This window comes from Peromyscus californicus, unplaced genomic scaffold (genome assembly GCF_007827085.1).
Source record: "Peromyscus californicus insignis strain IS unplaced genomic scaffold, ASM782708v3 Scaffold_8__1_contigs__length_139910024, whole genome shotgun sequence".
NCBI lineage: Eukaryota > Metazoa > Chordata > Mammalia > Rodentia > Cricetidae > Peromyscus > Peromyscus californicus.
Genome location: NW_026294606.1, coordinates 67759911 through 67787148, shown reverse-complemented (window position 1 = coordinate 67787148; position 27238 = coordinate 67759911). Strand labels below are relative to the sequence as shown.

Sequence of the window (27238 nt, the reverse complement as noted above, 5' to 3'; positions counted from 1 at the left end):
CTATTATAAGTTATTACCCACAAGTGCTCTGGCTTCACTTCCCAGAGATCTTCAGCTTGAGTCAGACTTGGTTTGAAGGGGAGCTGTCTGCTAGGTCAAGACCATTATATATGGCTGACATGACAGACACACCCAGGAGTATGATTTCAGGTTCGTGAGCTGAGTGAGGCCTTTTGTACGGTCTTGGAGCATTTTCGGAGGGTAGCTGGATTTGTCCCTGTGCGTTCACATGCACATGCCTTTGTTTCTCTGTCTCCTCCCATCCTGACTTCGCTGTCTCTGTGTTTGGACCACATGACTATACAGCTGGAAAGAGGGATGATAGGCAGACTGCCAGGCAGCTGAAAGATGAGTAAACACACCCTCCCAGAATGAAGCAAAGCTCACAACCAAAGAGTCGCTTAGTCATAGGATTTTAACTAAACAGTAAAATAACTGGGCATGGTGGCGGACACCTGTAACCATCCTAGCACTGGAGAGACAGAGGTAGAAGGATCACTACTGGCTTGAGGACAGCCTGGACTATGTGACAAGTCCCAAGAAAGCCATGGCTATACAGTGCAACCCTGTCTATAAATAAATAAAAAAATAAGAAAGTTTTTAAGATTAAAAATGGTTAAAAAACATTTTGTTCCATTTGTTACACATTTTCTTTTTGTTATTTATTATTTCCTTCAGAGTATAGGGAGCTAAATACCATAAGTTCTTGGATTTTTTTAAAACCAATTCAACATACTTTAATGTTTATTAGGAAGAAAAGGCTGTTGGGGCATTCACTAACAAGTTTTGCTCCACATAGCCCGTATTCTGCGCACAGTCCATGTCCTGCACACAACCTGTGTCCTGCACACAGCAAGTGTCTCCACACAGCCCGTGTCCTGCACACAGTCCATGTCTTGCACACAGCCCGTGTCCTGCACACAGTCCATGTCCTGCACATAGCTCGTGTCCTGCACACAGCAAGTGTCTCCACACAGCCGGTGTCTTGCACACAGCCGGTGTCCTGCTCACAACCCATGTCCTGCACACAGCAAGTGTCCTGCACACAACCCGTGTCCTGCACACAGTCCATGTCCTGCACAAAGCCAGTGTCCTGCTCACAGCAAGTGTCCTGCACACAGCAAGTGTCTCCACACAGCCCGTGTTCTGCACACGCAAGCTTCTTCCTTCCTCTTTAGGTACTTGTGCCTTAGGGGAGCAGCCGCACAGTGAAGTGGCGCGCTCACTGAACAACTCAGGCTATAACATCGGCACGTGTAAATGCAAACGTCAACTTGCAGAAAGAAAGGGCACCAGAAACATTAAATTTTTATAAAAATAGATTGTATTAGTTCCCTCATAGATGCATTTTTATGTGTATCAGCAATTAATCTTATATGAAGTTGACATTTAATAAAGACATAATTACCATGAAGCTCCAGATTTTATTTGGAGTTAAATACTATACAGTCTAATACAGATCTGGCATTCACACTTTACAGCAGAAATTAAGCTTTTTATTAGGACATAAAACCTTAATACCAACAACTATAAAAAGCTATGAGAATTACAGTATAATTTAGTAATATAAGTTTTAATCACATAGTATAGAACTATCAATACCACATTAGCACAATTTCTTATCTCTTAAATACCATGGGCTTGAATTTTATAAACATCTATACACTCAGGTCACAGGATCAAGGTTTTTCTTGCCTTACATGATCTGTTATACATGCCTTCATTATCTGTGTAATGTATTGCCAACATCCCCAAATATCAGGCCATATTCATGTTCAACTGTCAGATACAAAATGCAGGCTAAGCCAAGGTAGTACTTCAGAGTTCACTGAGTGCCACTCACTCTAACTTGCAAGATAAAGATATATACATTTATGTAAATGAGTTTCACATTTATGGATATTATAATTTAGTCACTTGGTTATAGGCATTTCTTAACATTAAAAGATACATAATACGTATGTATGTTAGAAATATTGGTGGAGATAGGGGTGTGGCTAAATGTGTCACTCTTAGGCCTTCTTTTACAGGATTGACAAGTTAACAAGGAACCAAGAAAAGTGAATATATGACAAAGGCTTTCAAAAACAAAAGTGCAGTCTGGGGGTGTGGCTTAGGGACAGATTGCTTATGTGGCACTGGTGAGGCTGTGTTTAATCCTCAGCAATTCGAAAAGACCCTGTGTTGGGTGGGTGGTACATACCTGTAATCCTAGCACTGGGGAGGTGGAGACAGGAGTGTGCTGAGTTCAAGATAAGCTTGAGCTACATAGTGAGTTCAGACCAGCCTGGGCTACATGGTGAGACCCTGCCTCCAAAATAAAAATGGAAATAAAAGAAAGAAACAAAGTGCTATAGTCTGAGTTGTTTGAAAACTCATAGACATTCTGTTCAAATGGAAGAATGAATTCTCACATTCACTTTCATCTAAATATTGGGGTAACCTTAAGATCTTACATGTTATGTCCCACAAATGCCAGGTATTAACTATTATTCCCAGAGGGTGGGCAGGATGTGGGATGGTACCATTAAATGCTTAGCATTTGTTAAGGTGTTATTACTTATCAGATACCATACTGAGAGTGCTCCAAATCCTACATTCACCCAACACTACTAAAGGAATATTTATATTGTGTTCATCTATTACACAGAGCAGCAGGGGCCAAAGCATTCAAGGAAACAACCCCAATCACAAAGCTGGCAAGCAAGGCTTAATAATTATGTGTAGACTTTCTCTACGGTGTGGGAGCCGTAAGACACAATGGGAAAGGAACCTGTGGGCCTCAGTACAGAGGCCAGAAACACTCAGAATTATCCATCTATTCATAAGCTATTTGTTTCCATGGATCAGGGAGGAGATGGTAATGTGAATCATTGCTCTGCACTCAAAAACCTCTTACAAGCCACTCTTAACTGAGACCCTCTGCTGTGGATATGAGATCTGTGCCAGCAGAGCACCTGCAGAGTTCGTGACTGTGTGTATGACTATCAAAGCACCAAGACATTCATGACCTAATGCAAGATAAGCCACCTTTACTATCATGCTACCTTCAAGTTCTCATTTTAAATATGGCTTGTCCTTGATTTTTATGATGGTATCAAATTCCATCCACGTTACATTCTTGTACTTTGTCTACAGCTTATGGTTTCCATTATAAAACTTTATCTAGGAATCACAGTGTACCTTGTCTCCATTACACCCAACACTTAAGCACTGTCCTGCCATACCAGACCAAGTGGCTTTAATGAAGCTTTGTTGAGTTGGTGTTAGCTGAAGTCTCTCTCTCTCTCTCTCTCTCTCTCTCTTCTCTCTCTCTCTCTCTCTCTCTCTCTCTCTGTTGCAAACACACAGCAGTGAGGATTGAACCAGAGCGCTGGCCACATTCTCCTAGTGCTCTACCAATGAGCTGCACCTTTAGTCTTAGAAATACACTTTTATTTGGCCCTGCTACAGTGACCGCTATTCAATTCACTGACTGGAGAATGTGGCCAGCGCTCTGGTTCAATCCTCACTGCTGTGTGTTTGCAACAGAGAGAGAGAGAGAGAGAGAGAGAGAGAGAGAGAGAGAGAGAGAGAGAGAATGAAATTTTATGAAGGAGACCCAAAAGCTACAGTTTTCAGATTTCCAAGCAAACTCTAAAATAAATTCAGTATCTTTGGGTTATTTTCTAAAACTAATTTCAGTTAATTAAGCCGTAAAATATTCTTCAATGTACATGTGATGAAATCTCATTCTTGAGCTAGCTCATGGTTCCCAGCAGTTTAAAAGGCTTTATTGAGGAGTGATTTTTAGCAAAAAAAAAAAAAAAAAAAAAAAGATGGGATTCGCATGGCTAAAATCAACAACTAAGGTTTTCAGAAGCCAGGAAGAAGCAATTTGGAAGAATATAACTTTGCTCAAAGGTAGCACCATTTATATATGTTTTTTTAAAAAAAAGCTATGCTACAGTTTGGAAGTGGTTAATTCTATATAGTGCAAAAGCTTCTGCTTAGAAACACTATACAAATGTGTTTATATGCATCATCAGGAGGACTTACTTTCTTAACATTTGCTGCTTAAAATGGAGAGGTTTCAAAGGCAGAGAAAGGCCTGAGCTTGGTGACATAATTGAAGTAAACATAGGAGACAGTCACTAGGACATTTTTACAAAGGCCCAGTACTGGTGTGATAGTCCCCAGGGCAATGATTAAACTGAATCTAAGAAAAACAAAGGGTAAATCCTGCAGCAGGACCCCCATGGAATTGAGAAGAGGGTTCTTAGGCGTGAAGACCATTCGCAGGAGAGATATGTAACTGAATATGTAGACCGGGTACAGCCAACCCGACTTGTACACGGAGTGGTGCCCAGCCACACGCAACATTTCTATAGTGTCTGACCACGTGAGGAAGCTTCGCAGGAACAGCTCGGCTCGGACATCTCTGTGAGACATTGTCCTCAGGATTCCAGAGTGAAATGAGGGCTCCAGTGGCCCCACCAGCACTGTCACGTGGTGGTGGGGCTGGGACATCACAGTGGGCTTGGCTGCCTGGGCAGGTGCAGGATTTTCATCACCATGGACCACCTGTTCTGTCACAGTTTTTATCTGTTGCAAAGAGGTTATATGGATGTCATTGTCTTCATGACCTGAAAAACATCGATTAATTTACATTTTAAGCATTTCTTTAATCTAAAAATGTTTACTTTACTTGTTACTAAACTGAGTTTGATGGCGATCCTAATATCCCAGTATGGAAGGAGGACATGGAGGCCGAAGGATGGCAAAATGTAGGCTAATCTAGGGTGCATAAAAAGACCCTGTCTCAAGACCAGACAATGTAGCAGATAGATAGATGATAGATGACAGATAGATGGATGATAGATAGATATTTAGATAGATAGATAAGTAGGTAGGTAGGTAGATAGATAGATAGATAGATAGATGGATGATAGATGGATTGATGATAGATAGATAATAGATATTTAGGTAGTTAGATAGATAGACAGACAGACAGACAGACAGACAGACAGACAGACAGATAGCTAGATAGATAGATAGATAGATAGATAGATAGATAGATAGATAGATAGAGGTAAGATTGATCAGTTGGTAAAAACTCTTGTTAGGCAAGACTGATGACAGGAGTTCAATCCCCCAGAAGTTCTCTGACCTCCAAATGCCCATCTTGGCAACATGCAGGACAGTACAGCAGTGATGATTCATACTGTTCTGCCAGAATGGTCCAGATACCTGAGTTTAGCTCCCAGCACCTTGTCAGGTGGTTCACCATATCAGCAACTCCAGCTCAAGGGAAACTCGGTCCTCTGTGCTCAGTGTTCACCTGCACTCACATATGCACATACCTCTCCAGAGACACAGACCCAGAACGCAACAAAGCTTTCAAAACTGTAATTCTTAAAATAAAAGTCTAAATTTTTGACATGTGGAAAACAATGACTGAGTGACAGACTAAAAAAATTCAGGAGATTCTTGGCACCTTGGTATTTTTCCTGGATATGAAACCTAAGTTACTTTCACAATTTGACAGAAAAGGGCATTATTGATTACTTATTGGATCCTTGGAGCAAATGAAGAAATGTTTACCAGTGCATTTTACAGTTTTAGAAACTGAAGCCCATGAAGTTAAATGATGCTCAAATTCAGACTCAGTGGCAGAGCTGTAGCCCTCTGCCTGGCTTGCTCAACTCCAAGTGACAAACTTTTAATGTCATAGCTGCTATTGTCTGCGTAGAAGCAAGACAGTGTGTGCTAATTATAAAAGACATGCGTATCAAAACCAAGTGAATTGACAAGCTTACCAGTCCAGGATTGTCCCCCTGTAAGATGAAATGGGCTCTCAGGACTGATTCTACCTAAGTTCCCTAGCAGGGGAGTTCAGTGCTCAGAGAGAAACGGTTTGACCCACAGAGAATCATGAAAATAGTTCAGCTGTTCTTCCCCAGGGGCTTTAGAAGCAGTCAACAGGACTGGTCAGCTGAACTATCATCTCTGGGTCATGGGTCATGGGTCATGAGGCTGTATGTTAATCAATATACCTGTCAGATGAATGGGAAGATATCTGATCCTTGTCACAGTGTGTGTGTGTGTGTATGTGTAGATGAGTGTGTGTGTACAAGGATGCCTGCATGTGGATGATAGCTGCTATCTTTGGATGCTGTTCCTCCAGTGATGTCCACCTTGTTTTTTGATACTGGATCTCTCACTGAGAACAGGGTTGGACTGGCTAGGCAGAAATAGCCAGAAAATCTGTCTCCACCTCCCCAGTGTTAGGCTTCCAAGTACCTGCCACAATATCCAATATTTTTACACTTCTCTGAGATTTATTTTATTTTATTTTATTTTATTTGTATGGGTATTTTGCCTACATGTGTGTCTCTACACATGTGTATCTGGTGCCTACAGAGGCCAGAAGAGGGCACTGGGTCCCTTGGAACTGGAGTTACATGTGGCTGTTAGCTGCCGCGTAGGTGCTAAAATCAAACCCCTGTCCTCTGGAAGAGCCGCTAGTGCTCTTACCTGCTGAGCCATCTCTCTAGCCCCGTGTCCAGACTGTATGTGGGTTCTGGGGATTGACCTCGGGTACTCATGCATGTTTGCAAGCCCTTTACTGATGGAGCTATCTCCTGGGCCCTATAGTGCATCATTTGTCCCACACCTATCCACTGAAACACCTTTTTTGTGTTGCTAAGATTTTATCAGCCTGGCAAAGTTTACTGAGAAAACGTTCTGAGAGGTCCTGTTACCTGAGAAGACAGAAGGTAAAGGAGTGTTAGGTGGGAAGGTCTGAAAGGCAACAATGTCTGTAGCTGGAGTTTTCCTGCCTGGCCCACAGTCAGGACAAATCTTTGTCACCTGCCAGTCCCACAGCTGCTCAGACCTGACCAAGTAAACACAGAGACTTACATTGCTTATGAACTGTATGGCTGTGGCAGGCCTCTTGCTAACTGTTCTTATAGCTTAAATTAATCCATTTCCACAAATCTATACCCTGCCACACAGCTCGTGGCTTACTGGCATCTTCACATGCTGGCTTGTCCTGGCGGCGGCTGGCAGTGACTCCTTCTGCCTTCCTGTTCTTTCTTTTCTCTTCTCTGTTAGTCCCGCCTATACTTCCTGCCTAGCCACTGGCCAATCAGTGTTTTATTTATTGACCAATCAGAGCAACACATTTGCCATACAGAACATCCCACAGCAAATGTCAGTAAAAACTTGTTGAACTAAAAGTGAAAACACTGGGAGAGGAGTGAATTTTGATTCATGACTAAGCTACTTAGTGACTAAGTTAAGAGTATTTATTAAGTATTCAACAAACCTCAGTGATTTTTCATATAGTTAATTATTTAAAACTTTAAAGGTTGAACTGAATATTTTTTTAAATACAAAGATTAAGTGTTTTTTCTCTTTTGTTTATATGTGTATATGCATATATGCACTGGGTGTGTTACAGGCGTGCGTGTGTGTGTGTGTGTGTGTGTGTGTGTGTGCACATGTAGAAGCCAGAGGTCAACTTTAGGGGCCTTCCTCAATTGTTGTTCATTTTCTTCCTTTTTTAAAAATAAAATGTGATTATTCTTTTTTTTTCTTTTATTGAAAATAGATTTTTTTTACATAATATATCCTTATTACAATTTCTTCTCCTTCTATTCTTCCCAGTTCCTCTCCATTTCTCCTCCCATTCAGATCTATTCCCTTTCTGTGTTTCATTAGAAAAACAAACAGGATTTTTAGGGATAATAATAAAATAGAAGATAAAACAAAGACTAATGCATTGGAGTTGGACAAGACAAATAAAAAGAATGCAAAGAGCCCAAGAGAAGGCAAAAGAATCAGAAACCCACTCATTCACACACTCAGGAATCCCATAAAAACACCAAACTGGGAGCCGTAACGTATACACAGAGGACCTGGTGCAGACCTGTGCAGGCCCTGTGCTTGCTGTTTCAGCCTCTGTGAGTTCACATGAGCTCTGCTCAGTTGATTTAGAGGGCCTTCATCTCCTGGAGTCCTCTATCCTCTCTGATTCTTATACTTTTTCAGCCTTGTCTTCTGTGGGGCTCCCCAATCCCTGAGGGGAGGGGTTTAATGGAGACTTCCCATTTAGGGCTGAGTGTTCCAAGGTCTCTCACTCTCTGAATAATATCTGGATGTGGGTCTTTGTATTTGTTCTCGTCTGCTGCAGGAAGGAACTTCTCTGATTGTTGCTGAGCAACTATTTTAGTGACCAAGACAGATACTAGATAGTCCAGTAACTTAGGGTAAAACCAAATACTACTGTTTGGGGGTGGGGGAAGTAGTAATAAAATGACTCCTAAAGACATTCTGCTATGCTGTGGGATGTCGTTCTGTATGCTGTGAATATGTGCTGCTCTGATTGGCTGATAAATAAAAATGCTGATTGGCTAGTAACTAGGCAGGAAGTATAGGTGGGCAAACAGATGAGGAGAATTCTGGGAAGAGGAAAGAAGGAGTGGGGTGTCACCAGCCAGACACAGAGGAAGCAAGATAACAAGGCAGAATTAAGAAAAGGTGCCAAGCCACATGGCTAAACATAAATAAGAATTATGGGTTAATTTAAGTGTAAGAGCTAGTCAGTAATAAGCCTGAGCTAATGGCCAAGCAGTTATAATTAATATAAGCTTCTGAGTGATTATTTTATAAGCAGCTGTGGGACCTCAGTTCTGAGTAGACTGGAGAAACTTTCAGCTACACTGCTACACTCACAGATCAGTGCCTCCCACATTCTTTTTTTTAAAGGAAAAATCTCTTACTGAATCTGGAACTCACTGGTTTGCTGAGGCTGGCTGATTATGAGCTTCAGATCTGTCCTTCTCCATAACCCTCCCAGCACCTACCTCAGCACCTCAGTTCCTGGCTTTCTGCTTGGGTATTAAGGATCCATAAGAAATATTCTACCACTTGTAACCCCTAGGTACCTCTTAACCTATGTTAGAAGCCACAATGGCCTAAATGGGTATCATTTCACAAACAATACTAAGAGATAGGTATATTATATAATGTATTATTTCTGTAAAATCCTCTCTTTAAACTCAGATGCTCACTTCTACATTTCACTTAACTTTAAAGAATTCAGTAGAGTGCTGGAGAGATATCTCAGTTGGTAAAGTACTTGCTGTGAAAGCATGCTAACCTGGGTTGATCCCAGAACTCATATTTTTAAAAAATTCTGGATGTAAAGAGGTGGAGACAGGCAGCAAGGATTCACTGGCTATCCAGCCTAGCATAGTTATCAAGTTCGAAACCAGTGGGGAATCTTGTTTCAAAAACAGACTGATGGTTTCTGAAAAATGACATGCAAGGTTGACCTCTGGGCTCCATATGTACAATGCTGTTGTGTAACAGTTTCCTCCAACACTGAAACAGTCCATCCTGTAGGGAAGCTTTTAAGCTGGAAGGTAAAGAAAATAGCTTCAGGAAGTCCCTGAAGCTGACCAGATTCACTAGGCTCCTCCCTGCCAGAGTAAACAATGAAAGCTGAGAGTCCCACTCAGATTAAGTAAGCTGAGCCACAAAGAAGACCCAGACAAGCTGAGCTACAATAAAGACTCTGTAGCCAGACCAGCTACCTGGAAGAGGTTTAGATCAACAGAGGCACCCAGAAAAGACCCTCTCCAACCTGTTGAGCAGCCTGCAGGCTGTGTGGTGTGCTCCCAGTTTCCCAGCTTTTGTGAGCTGTTACCCATGCTGGGTTGGGCTATGGTGATGTGCTGTCTTTGAGTCATTTCTGCTTCTGTAAGTAACCCCTCATGCATACGCTTGTTAAGTAACCCCAGTTAAATTCATTGGTTCACCAAGTTGGACTTCGGTGGTATCCATACTTTGGTCCGTTGTGGGCTCTCTATCTGGGGTGAATAGACCTGTGTGCTGTGTCTCCCCAGAAGAAAAAAAAGGTTTTTTTTTCCACATAGCACATGCACATATATACACACTTGAAAGAATTCAAGAGAAAATCCATTTCTTAGAGTCGCCATGGCATAGAGAATCTCCTTTGTCCCACTTAACACACAATGTTGTTTGTAAGGAAAACCAAATCTTGAAAGTTGTAAAAAGACAGGGAAGTGCAAAACAAAATAATAAAGAGAGCTGTAGCACATGAAAGCAGAAGGGGGTCCCTATTTGAGAGGATGAAGGAGACCAGCATGAGAGGGGGAGGGAAGACAGAGAAGGCCAAGAGGGTGTGTATGCTGTGAATAGAGTGAAGCATGTCAACACAAAAGAAAAAGGGAGAAACTAAAACCCCCTTGCCAGCATTAAGAACAGCATGCACAATACCAGCTTGATGACTGATTGCAGACTCAGCTTTGTTTCCCGGCCAGGAAGTGCCCCTGTAAGAAGTGCCACATGAACGCGTTCTCAATGCTCACTGAGAGTTGCACTATCTCAGAAGAGCTGTTGGTCAGAACACTGAGTTCCTAGCTAGTGTTTGGCTTTGAAAAGATCCCAGGAGTCTGTGTATATTTGGTGAGATTGGATCTGGAAACATCACGTATCATGCCAGCTCAATGGAGACTAGTTTAGATTTGGGGGTGTCTTGACTTCCAGTGTGACAGGCTAGAACTAAAGCAGAGCTCTCCACCTCCTAGTGGGGTAAAAGAGAGCTGAAGAGGCCAAGAAACATGTGGGCCACTGGAGTAGACCAGCAGAGGACTACCAAGAACAGAAATACTGCTCGTTCAACAGCTAGCCCCAGGACTAACATCTTCTCCAAGTTAGCACTGCTTAAATTTCTTCCTACAGCTGGCATTCGCTTTCTTGCTGTTAGTTATTTGGGCAAAGCTATATGTGTATGAGCAAAATGAACAAAAGATGTAAGCTTAGAGAGTGCAATACACTCACTTCCTGAGAGGCTCAAAGTGCCGTGAACAAACTGAAAACCACAGCAAATTTGTGTCAATGGCTGAAACAGATTCCTGTCTTTACTGTACTAAATGAACAATTAAAAGGCATTATTTTGATCATAGAGGAGCATTTCAGTAGGTAATCTTTCCCTACTTTACTTCACCATTGACTTGGATTGATTTATTTCTACTTCTCACTTAACTCCCCCAATGTCTGTCCAGAGAAAATTGGTAGTGAGACATTTTTAGGTGATATGTATTCCTCTTGCAAAGAAAAGAAGGCAATAAATTATGTAAATAGAATGAAGAATGGTAATAGGGAGGGATTATGGGCAAGGGGACTTGAAACGCCAGGAATGAAGCTAAAAGTCACAATGAGACACCCAACTGCCTCTTCTGATCAAACAAATATCAGAGTACCACATAACAGCTGGCCATGGTACGCACACTTGCAATCCCAGCACTTTGGAGGCTGAGGCAGGAGGATCACCATGAATTCAAGAGCAGTCTGCAAAGCAAAGGCTACATAGCAAGATTTTTATCTCAAACAGTAAAAAGGTAACCAAATTAAAAAAAAAATCACTGCAGCAGGCCTAAGCTAGACTTTAGAAAATTATAAAGCAAACAGCATGGAAATGGACCTCACTGTAATGACTCTGAGTCTCCCGTGGTCAAAGCAAGAAGGATAAAATAATACACAATGGTAAAAATAAAAAGGAAAGTACAGTCATCCCATGGGATCGGTTCCTAGGATGTTCATGGGATGCTCTAGCTCATGCCAAAAAAAAAAAAAATGATGCAACATTTACAAATAAGGTACCTATATCCTCCTGTAGAGTTTGGATCTTCTCTGTACTGCCTTTGAATATGATACAGCAAGAACGTTCTATGGTTGTTATGACCTATGTATTTGTAGGGAATGATGAAAAGGAGTCAGTGCAGATGTAATTTTTCTCATCATTTACTTTTTGATATGTGTTCCTGTGTGTGTGTGTGTACACACTAGCATGTCCACGTGTGTGAAGGTCACTTGACCTTGGATGTCCTGCTCAGGTGCTTTCTACCTTATCTTTTCAGGCAGACTATTTGACTGAACCTAGAGCTAATAGATTCAGCTAGACTGGATGGCCAGCAAATCCTACAGATTCTCTTGTCTCTACTTTCCCAGCTCTGGGATTACAAGGCTTTTTTTATATTGGGATTCCAGGGGTTTAAACTTGGGTTCCCATGTTTAAACACATTACCCACGGAGCCATCACCCCAGACCTTTCAAACACTTTTGATGTAATGTTGGTGAATCTGTAGATGCAGAAACCCCAGATGGTGGGGGAGACAGGGCAACTGTAACTTCTGTGATGAAATGCAATCATGGAGGGCGGGAGCTTCAAATAACCACAGGAGTCAAGGGGAGCCCATCTGAGAAGTGACAGAAGAAAAGGGAACTTGACAGGAAGCAGGAATATCCTCCAGTTATCAGAAATGAAAAGAGTTGCTGAGAAACTGGAGAAGCAGAATGGAGATGCGGTGGGGAGCTAACATTCACTGTTCTATGTACCAGGCAACAATTCTAAGCTCTTTTTTTTAAAAAAAAAAAAATCCCAGCCATATGAACAGCATTGTTTTCTCCTTACAATGATGAGTAAACTGAGGTACAGAGAGATTAAGAACTATTTCCAGTGCCACAGAATTCACAGGTAGAAAAAACAGAACTTGAATCTCAATCCCACAAACACTATACAACACTCCCTGTGGTAGAGACAGATGAAATAAAAACCTTTGAGCCCAAGATTAATGTTTCAGACTTTATTCTAAGTTCAGTAGTAGAAACTTTAAAAAAAAAAAAAAAAAGATCTGAGCAAGAGAAAGACTCACAGAAAGGAGAGAAGAAGGCACTGGCCAGAGAGGACCAGTGACGTCCACAAAGGGACAACGGACAATAAGATCTCAAGTCTCTGGACACAAAGAGTTACTCAGAAAAAAGGAACATTAGCCTCTTAACAGTCTCTAAACTATTTTCTCTGAGAGTAACACGTTCTAAAGAAAAGTAGTCTATGATGACTCAGACAGAACATTGTGGGGAAACGCAGAAAATTGTTATTTTAATATTTCTTTTTAAAAAAACATGTCACAAAGTCACAAAGCATGTTTCAGCACAGCACTTTTAGAAGACAAGGGGGAAAGAAGGCAACACATTGGAGTGTGTGCCAAGGGAAATGACAGGCATTGTGACTTTAGCTCTATAGACTCCTTGAGAAAGGAAAGACAGACAACACTCCGAACTAACAAGTGATGAGGTGTGCCTCCTACTTCACAAGGCCCCTATAAAGTAGAATGAGTCCATGTCCACGAACACTGACTAGTGTGTAATGCCTACAATAGTCATGGATGTGTTCACAAACAAAAGGCAGAAATAGCTCAACAATGCACTGCTCTCAGTTAATTGGAGAAGAACAGAAAATCAGGAAGGTGAAACAAACAGTGTGGTTGTGGGTAGCCCATGGTGAAAGTCCAAAAGTTTGAGAAATCAGGTTACACTACTGTCTTAACAAAATCATGAGACGATTCCTCGTATTTGCCCATCCTCACCACCAAGAAGAATGCTACCCCAGACCCCCAGATATAATACTGGAGTAGAGACAGCTTACACCCTCCAACAAGAGTTCACAGTGTGCACCTCTTCCCAATTCTGTGATCAGTAGTCTGGGATTCATCTTGGCTGTGTTCACTGGTCTTTGTAGGAATGTTTACATCACAGAAACTGGCATGTTCTATGAATCAGGGGCTGGGAGATGGCTCTTAGCTAAAGTGTTTGCCATACAGGCAGAGGGACCTGAGTTTAGATCCTAGACACCATATGAAAGGTGGGCATAGTGACTCTCATCTGTAATCCCAGTGCTGTGGAGGCAGAGACAGGAAAACCTGGAGGGGTCACTGACCAGTCAGTCTAGCCAAATTGGCAAGTTCTAGGTTTAGTGAGAGACCTTGTCTCAAAAAACTAGGTGTATGACCAAGGTAGACATCCTGGCATCAATTTCTGCTCTCTCTCTCTCTCTCTCTCTCTCTCTCTCTCTCTCTCTATATATATATATATATATATATATATATATATATATATTACACATGTGTCTATGTACCATCACACATATGAGCACGTACACACACACACACACACACACACACACACACACACACACACACAACTAGAAGTCAACTTCCTTATTCACAGTTCTACTCTGGAGAGCAGCTGGTTAAACACTGACCAACATAATATTAGCGGTTCCCAAAACCATGCGAAATTTCCCCAAAAATGATGAGGGGGAGGAGGGAGAAGAGAAGGAGGAGGAGGAAGAGAGAGAGAGGAAGTAGAAGGCGTGAGGGGTGATGGCAATGAGGAAAAGGAGTAACAACTCAAGACAATCAGCCCACCATCGCTTTGGGAAGGACGCATGAACACACATTCCTAACTGTAAAATAGCTGCACCAATTCCATACAAAAGATGATGCATTGTTATTCAGAAAATGTGGAAATTCCAGTGTCCACTTTCAGTTCCCTGTTAAGGACTGCATGAATCTGCTAATTAAAGCATATGTCATCTCTGGGTTTTAAGCAGTGGAAGCTTTGAAGGAACCCTTATCTAAGGATACAACTGGAAGGCTGGAGGTTTGGAGACTGTTTTCTCCACTGCCATTACTTCCCAGATGGATCTAACACTGACCAAGAATTGCCAAAAACCTGGCACAATGGCGTTTGGAGTAATTGACTCCATTTTTGAATGTTGAGAACGCTTCCTGATCAGAACTTCCTAGCCCCCAGCTTCTCATGCAGGCTGTTCCGGCCTTCCTCCACAGTTAAAATAAGGTTGGAAAATAGGGTTGCCTTACTCTGTATGTAAATAGAAAAATCACAATATTGTACATTATAGCATATGTATTTCTGATGATATAAAATGTAAAATAACATGCCAAGTATTTTTTAAGCACATACCTAGGCGCAATTAATTCTAAACTTTGAAGGTTAAGCACGTTTCGTATTGCCTGTATTGTTGCACATAATTGAGGGATTCAAGCGTCTAGATACAGACTAGAGTTAGAAATGCTGATATGAGCCCAAGCTGAGTGACAAATGGTGACACACAGGAAAACAAGCTGATTCACTGTCTTCAGAGCACTCATCTCAGCTTTATTTATACATACTCCACAGCACAGCTGGTTGACATCTCCTCAAATCCCCTAGACCATGAGCTCCACGGACAAAGCCTCCATCTATTTTACTCTTGTACCCCGGCAGCTAGTAGAATACCCAGCTACCTTACAATGGAACAACAGGTTTGTGAAGTAAAGGACGGGAGGAATGTCCACCCCGGAGTCTGTTAGCACATGGGAGCAATGAGCATTCTGGGAAACGACTTGCAGTAAGGTACCAAGAAAAGGCAAGAAAGCATGGTCCAAAAACAATGCCCCTGACTCAACAGACAAAAGCACTCTGGAGTCCTGCATAGGCTCCATCACTTGGATTGGACCCTGGCCCTGTCCTTACATAGGCTGTAAGACTGAGTCCCTTCAAAAGCCCTTGAGGACATCAGGAAAAGCTGGCACTGTGGTCTATGTAGCTCTATGGTAAGAGAAGATGTGGCATGGCTTTGGACCCAGAGAAGAATGACAGCCTAGTGCAGCATTTGCCCAACCCCACAGGACTCACCCCCAGCAGCTGTCATTCACTAGATTTTAGAGGCCTCTCAGATATGAGTAGCAATGAGGGTCATGGAGCTAGGGAATAAAAGCACTGATGTATTTATTATTCAGAGAAGACTGTAAGTTCATAGAAAGCAGCTTTTACTCACACCCCCAATAATCAACCCACGCACACTCATTGAAACAGGGGCTTGGTGGAAGCAGAGCATAAGAAAAGCAATGTTCCCAGAGACAGGATCCCACCGTCAATGTGCACACAATGTCAACAGAGAGTGATGGAGAATGTGCTCATTGTGCAAACAGCGCCCCCTTGTCTAAGGCAGGAACGTGTAGACATGGAGACTCAATAACCCAGGCCAGTAATTTTGAAGTAATTTTGAACTTGTCTTGGCTAATATGGCTGTGGAAAACGGGGCTTGCTATTTATTGTAAAGAAATACATGTTGAATTCTTTATATCTCTTTACTCTTATTAGTCTCTCTGGAAATCTTAATATCTATTACCAAAATATCATGCAACTTTCAGTAGTCTTCTTTTGCATATTAAAATTGTTCATGGCTCTTTGCCCACTGAAGAGAAAAGTCACCATTTTGTAACACACTATTAAAAGCATCTGTGAAGCCTTAGAGATGGTTCAGGTAGTACAGCACTTGTTTGCAAGCATTAGGACCTCAATTTGACCAACACCAACATATAAATCTGAGAAAGGGTTGGTGTATGCTAATCTTCATATTGTGGAGGTAGAGGCAGGCAGATCCCTGGGACTTTCTGACAAGCCAGCCTAGCCCAATTAGTGAGCCTCATGCCAGTAAGAGCCCCTGTCTCAAAAACTAAGGTGGGCAGTTCCTGAGAACCAACAGAGAAGATTGAACTTTGGCCTCCAGACACATGCATGTACACACACACACACACACACACACACACACACACACACACACACACACACACACGTGCACACGCGCGCACGCGCGCGCGCGCACACACACACAAAGCTGACCTAATCAAATGGGGCCTGAACTCAAGGTTGTTTAGCACTGATGCCCTGTGTCTGCTGATATGAAGCTTATACTCAGAGTGTTTAGGGACCTGTCCATACTGTCTAACCCTGACAGCTGATGCTTCATTAGGAGATAAAATCAGAAATTTCACTCTACTCTCGCCCACAGTCTGGGAAATGGTCACTCAAGAAAAGGAAAAAAATCCTAGAACTCTAGTGTTCTGAAACTTCCTTCTCTGTAGCAAAGGGCAGCAAGGAAGGAAACAGGCTCATTCTTGGCATAGCCCTGGACACAGTGTTCCTCAGACTCAGCCTCGAGCACATTGCAAAACCACACATTATGGAAACCCAGCTCACACTGTATGTGCCCATATTGTTTAATAAGCTATTCCTTAAGAAGAAACAAAGAGGAAGTCAAAATGCCATTTTTATTCAGAAAAATATATCCTCTGCCTTCTTCCTTTTTGTGGGGGTTTCATACATATATACAATCTATTGTGACTATATTCACCCCTGTTGCCTTCTGGTATCCCCACTTCTTTCCCTCTGACACCATTCTTCTCTCCTGGACCCCTATTGGCTTGACTAGTTCAAAAAAATGACATCCCTCCTCTCTTTGTTTCTTTCAGCCTCAATATAAAACCACTTATTTTGTATTCAATTTAGTTAAGGTGGGATGAGCTGTGTAATTAAGTCCTTTGGAAATCTGGATCTGGTCTCTCGGAGTTAAACTGACATTTGCCACAGTTCCTAATACTGTGTACTAATACCTTCCTGTCTCAAGGCAGTCTCATCAGTGGTTTAGGGAGCCTTACAAAGGTTACAGGTGGCAGAGTATGTCTCCCTATGCTTGGGTCAGTGAGTACATATGTACTTTCATTTTTCACATTTACTTTTTCATACACTACATCTTGATTATATTCTTTCTCCTCCCCCAGTTCCTCCGAGCTCCTCTCCACTCCACTTCATGTTCTTTCTTTCTCTCAACCCCCTCCCCCGCAAAAACAAAAATCAAAAGTAAATAAACAACAAAAAACCCAATAAGACAAACTAACATAAAACAAAAAATGCATTAAAAAACATGGAGTCTGTTTTGTGTTAGCCAACTGCTCGTGGGCACAGGACCTGCCCTCAAGTGTAGGTGATACACCCAATGGCATTCCACTAGAGAAAACACTCTGCTTTGGGCAGAAGGTATCAATTGCAAATAGGTTCTTGTTTAGGAGTGGGACTTTGTGTCCACTTCCCCTTCTCTGTTCTGGAGTTTTGTCTGGTTTGAACCTATGCAGGTCTGGAGCATTGCTGTCACAGTCTCTGTGAGCTCCTAGGTGCATCGGCCCAGTTGTGTCTAGAAGAGCCCATCTCCTTGGAGTCATCCACTATCTCTGCCTCTTACAATCTTTCTGCCTCCTCTTTGGCATAGATCTCTGAGCCCTGAGGGAAGAGGGCTGACTAACACCACTTACAGTGTTTTTGTTTTTTGTTTTTTTCCTGCCTTACTATATAGTCCATGCTGGCTGTCTTCCTGATGCACTGTCCAAGTGGTGGGAATATAGCATGCAGTATGCACACCAAGTTTGAAGAGACTCTCTTGGTGGTTTGACTTTTAAGGCCCCCTCATACATGTGAAAAGGTAGTTTCTGGTTCATAAAAAATAACTTAAAAGTTCCACGTACATTAGCATTGCTATTCCTTTAAGAAATTATGTCTGGGGGCTGGGAATCTAGTTTGGTGGTAGAACACATGGTTAGTATATACAAGGACATGGGTTCACTCTGAAGCACAGAGAGGAAGAGGAGAGTAAGAAGGAGGATAGAGAGGAGGAGGGGGAGAGAGAGTAATTACATTTTGATAAAACACTATCAGGAAGACATGGCCGAGAGGAATGGTCCCTGTTCTTCCTTCCCTCCCTTCCCTACAAACTGCTGAAGCTAGGTCAGTTCTACCGATCCACCTTTTCTACAGCTGATGTGCAGATTTCTCAGTATTGTCGAACAAAGTCACGCACTGCTGATTAGAAGCGGAAGGACTTCTTTCCACGATGTTCTCAACAAGTTGCTCATGAACCTGTTTACCCTCTGCCTTGCCTGCATCATCCCTGTTGCCCCCAACATGAGCCCAGGGCTTCCCTAATTGCACACTCTCCCTCTAAGCATCGACATCATTCTCCACACTAAGGGTGCGTCCTCTTTCATGAGGAAGTTGTGACATCACAAGCTGTCAGCTACCCTGTTTTATTTCTCCCACCCCCTTCTTATTTTCACAATTGAAAGTCACCTAGGAACCTTTAAAAATTACTAGTCCTGTGTAAGAACATTGAGTAATAGAATAATTCATAACCTCTAAAAAGTTACTAGGGCTGCCGGGTGGTGGTGACGCACGCCTTTAATCCCAACACTAGGGAGGCAGAGGCAGAGGCAGGCAGATCTCTGTGCATTCCAGGCCAGCCTGGGCTACAAAGTGAGTTCCAGGAAAGGCACAAAGCTACACAGAGAAACCCTATCTTGAAAAAACAAACAAACAAACAAAAAAGTTACTAGTGTCACAGCCTTACTGCTCAAAATACACATTAACTATCATTGGATGCAGCCTGGGTTTCAAAAAAAAAAAAAAAAACAAAAAACAAAAAACAAGACCCCTTAATTGATTCTAATATATATCTGAGAATGAGTGTCACTGCTTTTAATTCAAGACACAGACAGAGGCTCCTCCAGTGAGATTTTCTGTTTAACAATCTACATGTGTCCAGTCTTGTCCCAGAAGTTCTAGTTCAGTCATCTGGGACTGTACTTGGCTCTAATATCTTTAATATACTCTATTAAGGGGCTTATTTTAATTTGATGTGCTCTGTGTATGTGTGTGTGTATGTCATATACACACATGTGTGTGAATGCATGCTCTTGAGCACACGCATGCAGAGCACAGAGGAGGATACTGAATATCTATCATATTCTGCCTAAATCCTTAGTCAGAGTTTCTCACTGAATCTGGAGCTAGGCCGGCAGCCATTAAGCCTCTAAGATCCTGCTGCCTCATAGGCCACAGTACTGTAGTTACAGACACAAGGAGCCTCCCTGACCCCCAGGACTGGGGTTGCAGACACATGGACAACTATGACCAGCTTTTTATATGGGTGCTGAGGATTTGGACTCATATGCTCATGCTTGGGCAGCAAACGTTCTTACCTACTGGACTATCTCCCCAACTCCTGCAGGTGTTTTTTATTTGCTATAGCCATCAGAAAAGTAGAAATACAAGAGAGGCATAAGTTAAAAACCTCTACTGAGTCAAGTAAATTAATGTCTTATTTTATTTAATTTATTAACTATTTATGGATTAGCAAATTTGCATCCTATACAGAATTCAACTTTTTGATGGCTTGGTTTGGTTTGGTTTGATGTTTGGTTTGGTTTGGTTGTTTGGTTTGGTTTGATGTTTGGTTTGGTTTGGTTTGGTTTGGTTTGGTTTGGTTTGGTTTGGTTTGGTTTGGTGACAGGATCTTACTATGTAGCCCAGACTGACATGTAACTTAGGATTCTCTTGCCTGAGCCAGTGGGGGGCTAGGATTGCAGGGGTGGCCATTAGGCCCAGGTTCGACTTTTCTTCATCAGACTTCATTTGCAAAACAAATTAATAATAATAATAATTTTCATTTAGAGAAAAAGAAGACTTTTAAGCATAATAACAAAGACCAAACCAATAAGGAGAAATGGGTAGCCTGAAGTATGAAAAAATGAAAAATTCTTTCTATCAAAACCACCATGGCAAAACTGAGAGGCAAATGATGGCACTTATGCTGCAGCCAGGCAGGCAGAGCTTAGGTTCCCCAATGTTCGTGTCATAACCACCCAGTACAAAGAAAAAGATAGTATTTCATTATTAAAAACTAAAAATTACCAATGAAATGAAACCATGTTGAATACCACTATAAATTTTACAATTGCAAATTCTGAAAGTCATAGACATGATGTTATTTCGCCTCTGGAACTGGCAAAAACAGAAAGACAAAGTTGAGAAGGTGAGTGTGCATGCTGACACCACTGCTTAGGAACTGAATTAGAGGATTCTGGAAGGGAGCAGTTTGGTTGCGTATATTCAGAGCCTTACAGTCTTAACGTGGACATTGAGTCAGAAACCTGACACGGGAGCATGTAACCTAAAGAAATATTCACCTGTGCTGCTGAGGTCCCTGCAGTGCCTAGCCCAGGACTGTGAGTCAAAAAAAAGGGGCACAGAAGGAGTTGGACTAGGGCCCTTGTGAGCAGATTTATTTGAGAACCTTACCCTGCCAACATCATACCTGGCGCCGCCTCTGCTCTGCAGAGCGCTGAGGTTTTCCACTCAAATAGCCTGCTGACCTCATCTCCAGCAAGGGCTCTCTGAGTATGCAGAAGGCTCTAAGGCAGTCCAACCACTATTGCCACGCACCACACTGGCTTACCATCCCCTTCTCTAGTTCCCTGGGTGAGCCGTCAGCCTCTGGTAGTCACTGTCTTCTGGCAACATGGTTGCCAAGGAGTCTGGGCACGAACAGATGCTCTAGGTCTTCTGAGGACACTCTGCAGTCATCATCCTGACATCTTTAGGCTACAGTCCAGAGGTGCTTAACTCTTCCCATTCCCAGCTCCTGTTTGCCATTTGCCTCACTGAGTGGCTTCTAATTCCCACACAGAGTGCAGCGTCACTTTAAAGCAGACCACCTGCACTGTGCTATCCATGTGCTCTGCCCTTTATGTGGCTCTCCTTCCTGAGTCAAACAGACATTGCTTGACTTGCCCTAGCCATGCCCCTATCCTTCTGTAACAGCAGCGCCTTATAATAGAAAGATTTTAAAAAGAATAAATCACAAATCTAGATGCATAACAATAGGTGACTTAGACACAACACGAGTCATTAACATAATGGAACATTATTTGACCAATAAAAATGGTGGTATAGTCGATAAAATAACAAGAACAACAAGCCCACCACACACTATAGGGGAAAATCACAAAGTAAGTTCCTTTAACTGAATATGTAACAAGATCCCATCAATTATAAGTCTCTAGCTTGCAGAGTTACATTGGTTAATTTTTTTCCCTTTTAAGACCTCTATCTTATAACCTCTTTAGATGAATATATATTGTATGGGAGAAATAAAGCAGTCAAAATGAAAGGGTTCAAAATACTGTAATGAAAAAGTTTTGTGATTTGCAAGAGCACTGTGCCTCGACCCTGTGTGTTCCATCAGGATAGGCCTGCTAGGCCTACAGGCTTAGTAGACGTAGGCCCTGAGCAGCACGAGCCATGATGAGGCTTTGCGTGGGGCTCCTTCTGCCTTTAGATGATACAGAGCCATGCTTTCCCCGGGGCCAGGTGTATAGAGTGACTGAGCTACTCCAGTCATGACACTGCTCTACAGGAGACAGAGTCTACGGCTCTAAATTAGCGGTCTTCAAGCCTTTGGCAGAAAGACCTTTGTTATCTCCAGACAGAACTTTATATAAAACATCTCCTAAACAAAAGCCCCATTGTCTGGCTGAAGCAGGGACTGAGACCGAGACCTCTTATCTAATTAAACCTCCCTCACTTCCTTCTCCAAGTCCTCTCCCCCAGCGTTTTCACCGAAACAGCACGCCTTCAAAGTGACAAATTGACAAGCTAGTCATAGGTGGCTTCAAGAAGGCAACCTCTGTTCCAGCAAAAGCTTTGTTGACTGATGGTGTGACGTCAAACCAAGTCACTTTTTTACTTCTCGAGCACACCCATGGGTTACATGCATTCTCGACCTCCATGAGGTCCAAGCTTACTCTATGGAGAAAGTTTCCTCTCTATGTCCACCTACAAACCCCTACAAAACAGAGGCCTCTCTCTCAGTCTCTGCTGACTTCTAACCCCTTAGATGGCCTGAGTGCTCCTTCACCTGTAGTTCAACATAATAGTACCTTACACACAGACCCTAGAGCACTTCCCCAATATACTCTTAATGTTTTGTAACACGGGGTCCAACCCGGGTTACAGACTCTGCTTAACTGAGTTCTGCTGAGAAGACTAAAAACTCCCCCTCAGGCATGGCTGTTGTTGTGTTTATGCTTGCATCGTCCTGTTTCTGTGGGGTTGAGAGATCCTGATAGAGGCAAGGGGGAGAAATCCAATGATAGGCATCATTAGGATTCAGGCAATGGAATATCTATTATAAATCCTGAAGTAAGGAGACCTATGACTCCTCTAGAAAAAGTTCTCTCAAAAGGAATCTGACTCTACTAGATTCAGCTTCGGATCTATTGGTAGGAGAGGACAGTGTGTTGTCCAGTGGAAAGTAATGAACATTATTTGAAATCCCTAAAACCCAGGCAATATGTTAGCACCTGTACATTCTGGAGCTAAAGGGCTGTTTCCAAACAAAACATCCTATCTTCCATTTGCAATTTCTCCAGAAAAGTAAAACTCTGGGGAAGAAGTCAGCATTCCAACTGGCCGAAAAAGAGACAATCCACTCAAAGTACATTAAGACTCGTTCCAGATGCTAAGCACAGGGCTAACTCTTTGGAGCTGAGCATGGTGGGTAACCACACACCAAAGACAATTATGCTTAAAGTGGGAATTCTGGGACAGTCACTAGTCTGAACCAAGGAACAGGGACACAGGAGACTCCAAAGGAGTTGGGCTTGGAAATGAGAACAAGAGCAAGATGACTGTTGAACGCAAAGTAGAAGTGGTGGATATTCAACTGTCTAGACCCACAAGTAAGAGCACAGAAGAATCAGCATGAGACTTCTCTTAAAGTAGGAGCAAGAACAAGACGGTGGAGGATGAGGAGATGGAAGTGTAGTCATTAAGAGGAGATTTATCTAGAAGTGAGAGCCTTGGGCTTTTTCGTTTTTGTATTCTTGTCATTTGTTCTCATATCTGGACATAGCAGATGCTACATATATCTACAAAGTTGTGATGTCACAGAGATCCATGTACCAGCAGACTATTCCCATGAAGGTTCACTTGATAAAACGCTGCACCCGGAATCCATGCTGTCATATCACTGGACACCTCAGCATTCTCACTGGTGCACACCTGTAATTCAAGCCCTCAGGTGATGAAGGCAAGAGGATTATGAGCTAAAGATCAACCTGGACTACACAGCTAGCCTGTTTTAAAAAGTGATTTTTAAAACCAGTGTGTTTAAGCAGTAACTTCCAGAGGATAAAGGAGAATAAACTATAGACTCAAAAGTCATGTAATTTATTGTATTAATATACATACTGAAATGAGGATAGAGTATCTGAGTTTAAATTTTACATAAATATCAAATATATATATAACATTAATATTTGCAGAGGTATTTTGAACAAGTTCTAGCTTTTAAAGTGTGATTTTATTATTGAATGGCAGAGCTATTACAGTGTATGCTAGTCAACCCTCTAAAGTTGGGGCAGAAAGGGGCCGTGGGAGGGTCTCATGTAAGAAGTTCAGGGCTTTGCTCTGTTCTAGTCCCCTTCCCAAGACTACTTTGAAAGCCTTCATTTAGTTTCTCAAAACATCACTGCTGGATGCAGAAGAAAGATTACAATCATCACTACAGACAATAAAGTGCCATTAACTTGAACTAAAAAGTTCTTTTTTTTTTCTAAAAAAGAACTTTCATTTGGACAGAAAGTTTACATCGACATGCAAAATACAGAGTACTCAAGAACAAACAATCTGAAAACAGATCTGCAGTTTTAAGGAGCTAGAGATGAAGTGAGCAAAACAAGTTGTAGAGTCCCAAATATTTAACATAAAGACACTTGGCTTTAGAGGGAATGTGGAGCTTGGGAGTACTTTCCCTCAGCAGGTGGCCCTTGGGCTGTTATTGAATTATCACCGGTATGATGTTGAACATAATGTCATACAATCGCCCACCCAAGGACAAAGTGTAAAATGAAAGACTCCACTTTCCAGGTGGCCCACAGGACAGTCTTCCTTTCAATCTCCAGAGCAAGAGTGACAGCATAATGGTAGTGTGTGGCCCATAAATGATTGACTGTCTCTGGCCGTTATCCTTGTCACTGTGAAGCCTTACTCCATCTACCTGTTGGGGAGTGATCTCCCAGTCTCTGACCATTTCAAGCACACTCCCACAACAAAATTTTATTCTTATAATAAAGCATGTCAGCAAATGGAACCGGAAAGAATTTATGTCTGAACAAAGAGAGTAATCAATTAATGAGAAACATTTTTAAAGGCCAGCCTATATTTAATTTCAACTTTTCACTTTGCAGGTATGTGGTTTGTCTCTGTCTTACTAAAGGTGAACTTTGGCTTACTTATAATCCATAATTTGAAATATGCAATTCTCTAAGATGTAAGTAGGATTTACAGTTATTACACTCATTCTTATAGCAAAGATATTCAAACAAAACCACTTTTTTGTTACTTTCATTGTTTGTTTTTTGAGAAAGGGTCTGGCTTTGCAACTCAGACTCTTTCCAATTCTTTGTCCTCCTTCGTCAGCTGAGAACATGGGTATGTGACACCAACCAGGCTTAAATAGTCTTCTAAATTTAAAGACTTAAGAACATCTCTAAAATGATATATCGATAATGTTTTCTTGCTAGAGTAAACATTAAACTTTATTGGTATTAAATAGTTGGTATTTTTATAAATCTATAAGCACTACCAGTATACAAATAAGTAATAATGACTGATATCAAAGTATGTTTTAAAATATTTATGTCCAGATATCTTTTATTTACAATCTTCTCTCAGTGATGTTACCCCTAAGAAACACTGTCATTAAATGTTTCATTAAGTAAAAGAATAGTAGAAAGATCAAAGATAAACAAAAAATTTTAATATTCATATCTGAAAGGCTACTTACTTTGTTGACTCCCTCTTAGAGGGTATATCCTGAGTTTCTCAATAATGTCAACCACGATCAGGGAGAACAGAACCAGAGACACTGGAAGGTCAGGCAAGGAGTCAGGCACTGAATTAAGTGACCCATTGAAATTCTTTTGAACCTGTTTTCAGAAATCCATGTAAGCATATTTAATTAGTTTGCTTTATTCATTCTAAAGTCTGTCAACCGTCTGCAGACAGTGCTAAATTTATCATAAATATATTTACAGAAAATTAAAAGCTCTGTTTTTAGCTTCTCAAGTTTTAACTACAAGGCTTTGAACCATTTCTAAGTATACAATGAGGATTCTCACAAGTGGGATCGTTTTTTATTTAAATGCATGCAAAAATACAATAATAAAAGGCTGTGTATATAGCTCAGTTGGCAGAGTACTTGCCTAGTATACATGAGGACTTGGATCCCTGGATTTGATCCTCATTCCGTGTGTGTGTGTGTGTGTGTGTGTGTGTGTGTGTGTGTGTGTGTGTGTCTTTGTGTGTCTGTGTCTGTTTCTGAGTGTATATGTTTCTGTGTGTGTATGTAGTGGCTTGAAAGAAAAGGGCCCCCAAAGGGAGTGGCACTACTGGGGGTGTGGCTTTGTTGAAGTAGGTATGTATGGTCTTGTTGAAAGAAGTGTGTCGAGGTTGGGGATTTAGATCAGTAATAGAGTGCTTGCCTAGCAAGCACAAGGCCCTGGGTTCAGTCCTCAGCTCTGGAAAAAAAGAAGGTGTCACTGTGGGGATGGGCTCTGAGGTCTCTTTTGCTTAAGCTTTGATCAGTGTGACAAACCATTCCATGTTGCCTACAAGATGTAGAACTCTCAGTTATTTCTCCAGTACTATATCTGCCTGCACACTGCCACACTCCCTGCCATGATGATAACGGACTGAACCTCTGAAACTTGAAGCTAGCCACCCCAATTAAATGTTTCCCTTATAAGACTTGCTGTGATCATGGTGTCTCTTCACAGCAATAGAAACCCTAACTAAGACAGTGTGTGTCTGTGTGTATGTGTATGTGTGTATATGTGTCTGTATGTGCATCTGTGTGTGTTTGTGTATCAGTGTATATCTGTGTGTCTGTGTACGTGTATGTGTGTTCCCAGTAAAGGTGAAATGGGCCATTCCTTCCACTTCCACTGCTAAGCAGAGCCTTGACAGCAGCAGGTAAGCTCAGCTAAGCTTTCTTCTTCATCTGCTTACGGTATATATAAACAACACAACAAAACAAGCTATGGTGCATCATATTCTTGATGAAATATTGGAAGTTTCCTTTCAGAAACAAGACAAAGAAGCCTTCATGACCAATTCTATTCAACTTGTCTTGGATATCTTAGACAGTCTAATAAATCAAGCAAAAATAAATACAATACAATAAACTGTCTTAAAAACAAAGAAAAATTAAACATCATTTTTCATAAACTATATGAGTATATATGGAGAAAATGCTCCCAAATGGGTGTATTTGTTTCAACTACTAATGACGAAAACTTAAAAATAAGATTTTTTAAAAGATAAAACCATTAACTGCAATTTAATTAGCATGTCAATTATAAAGCATATTCTAAAATGTATGTGGAAATATAATGGGCAAAAAATTCTAGAAGAAAAGGAAGCTAGAATGATTGCTCTTCTGGTCTGTAGAAAACTTATAAAACTATAAGAATAAGCAGTGAGGTGTGAGTGAGCACAGGATAGACAGCTATGAGGTATGAGTTAGCACAAGATAGACAGCAGTGAGGTGTGAGTTAGCACAGGATGGACAGCTGTGAGGTGTGAGCACAGGATAGACAATTGGGCAAAGTGATGAAACAAAAAGCTTGGGGACAGCTCAGACACG

General features: G+C 41.6%; 1 protein-coding gene across 1 annotated transcript in view; it reads right to left on the bottom strand.

Annotated features, from left to right (window-relative positions):
• Positions 1–3971: 3971 nt before the first annotated feature.
• Positions 3972–27238, bottom strand: part of Tmem236 (transmembrane protein 236) — a 45727-nt gene continuing 22460 nt past the window's right edge. Inside the window, exons 3-4 of the mRNA XM_052729429.1 lie at positions 25379–25520; positions 3972–4625 (exon numbers count right to left, since the gene is read on the bottom strand). Coding sequence (XP_052585389.1) covers positions 4057–4625; positions 25379–25520 — 711 coding nt within the window. The 3' untranslated portion in view covers positions 3972–4056. The remainder of the gene's footprint in view (positions 4626–25378; positions 25521–27238) is intronic.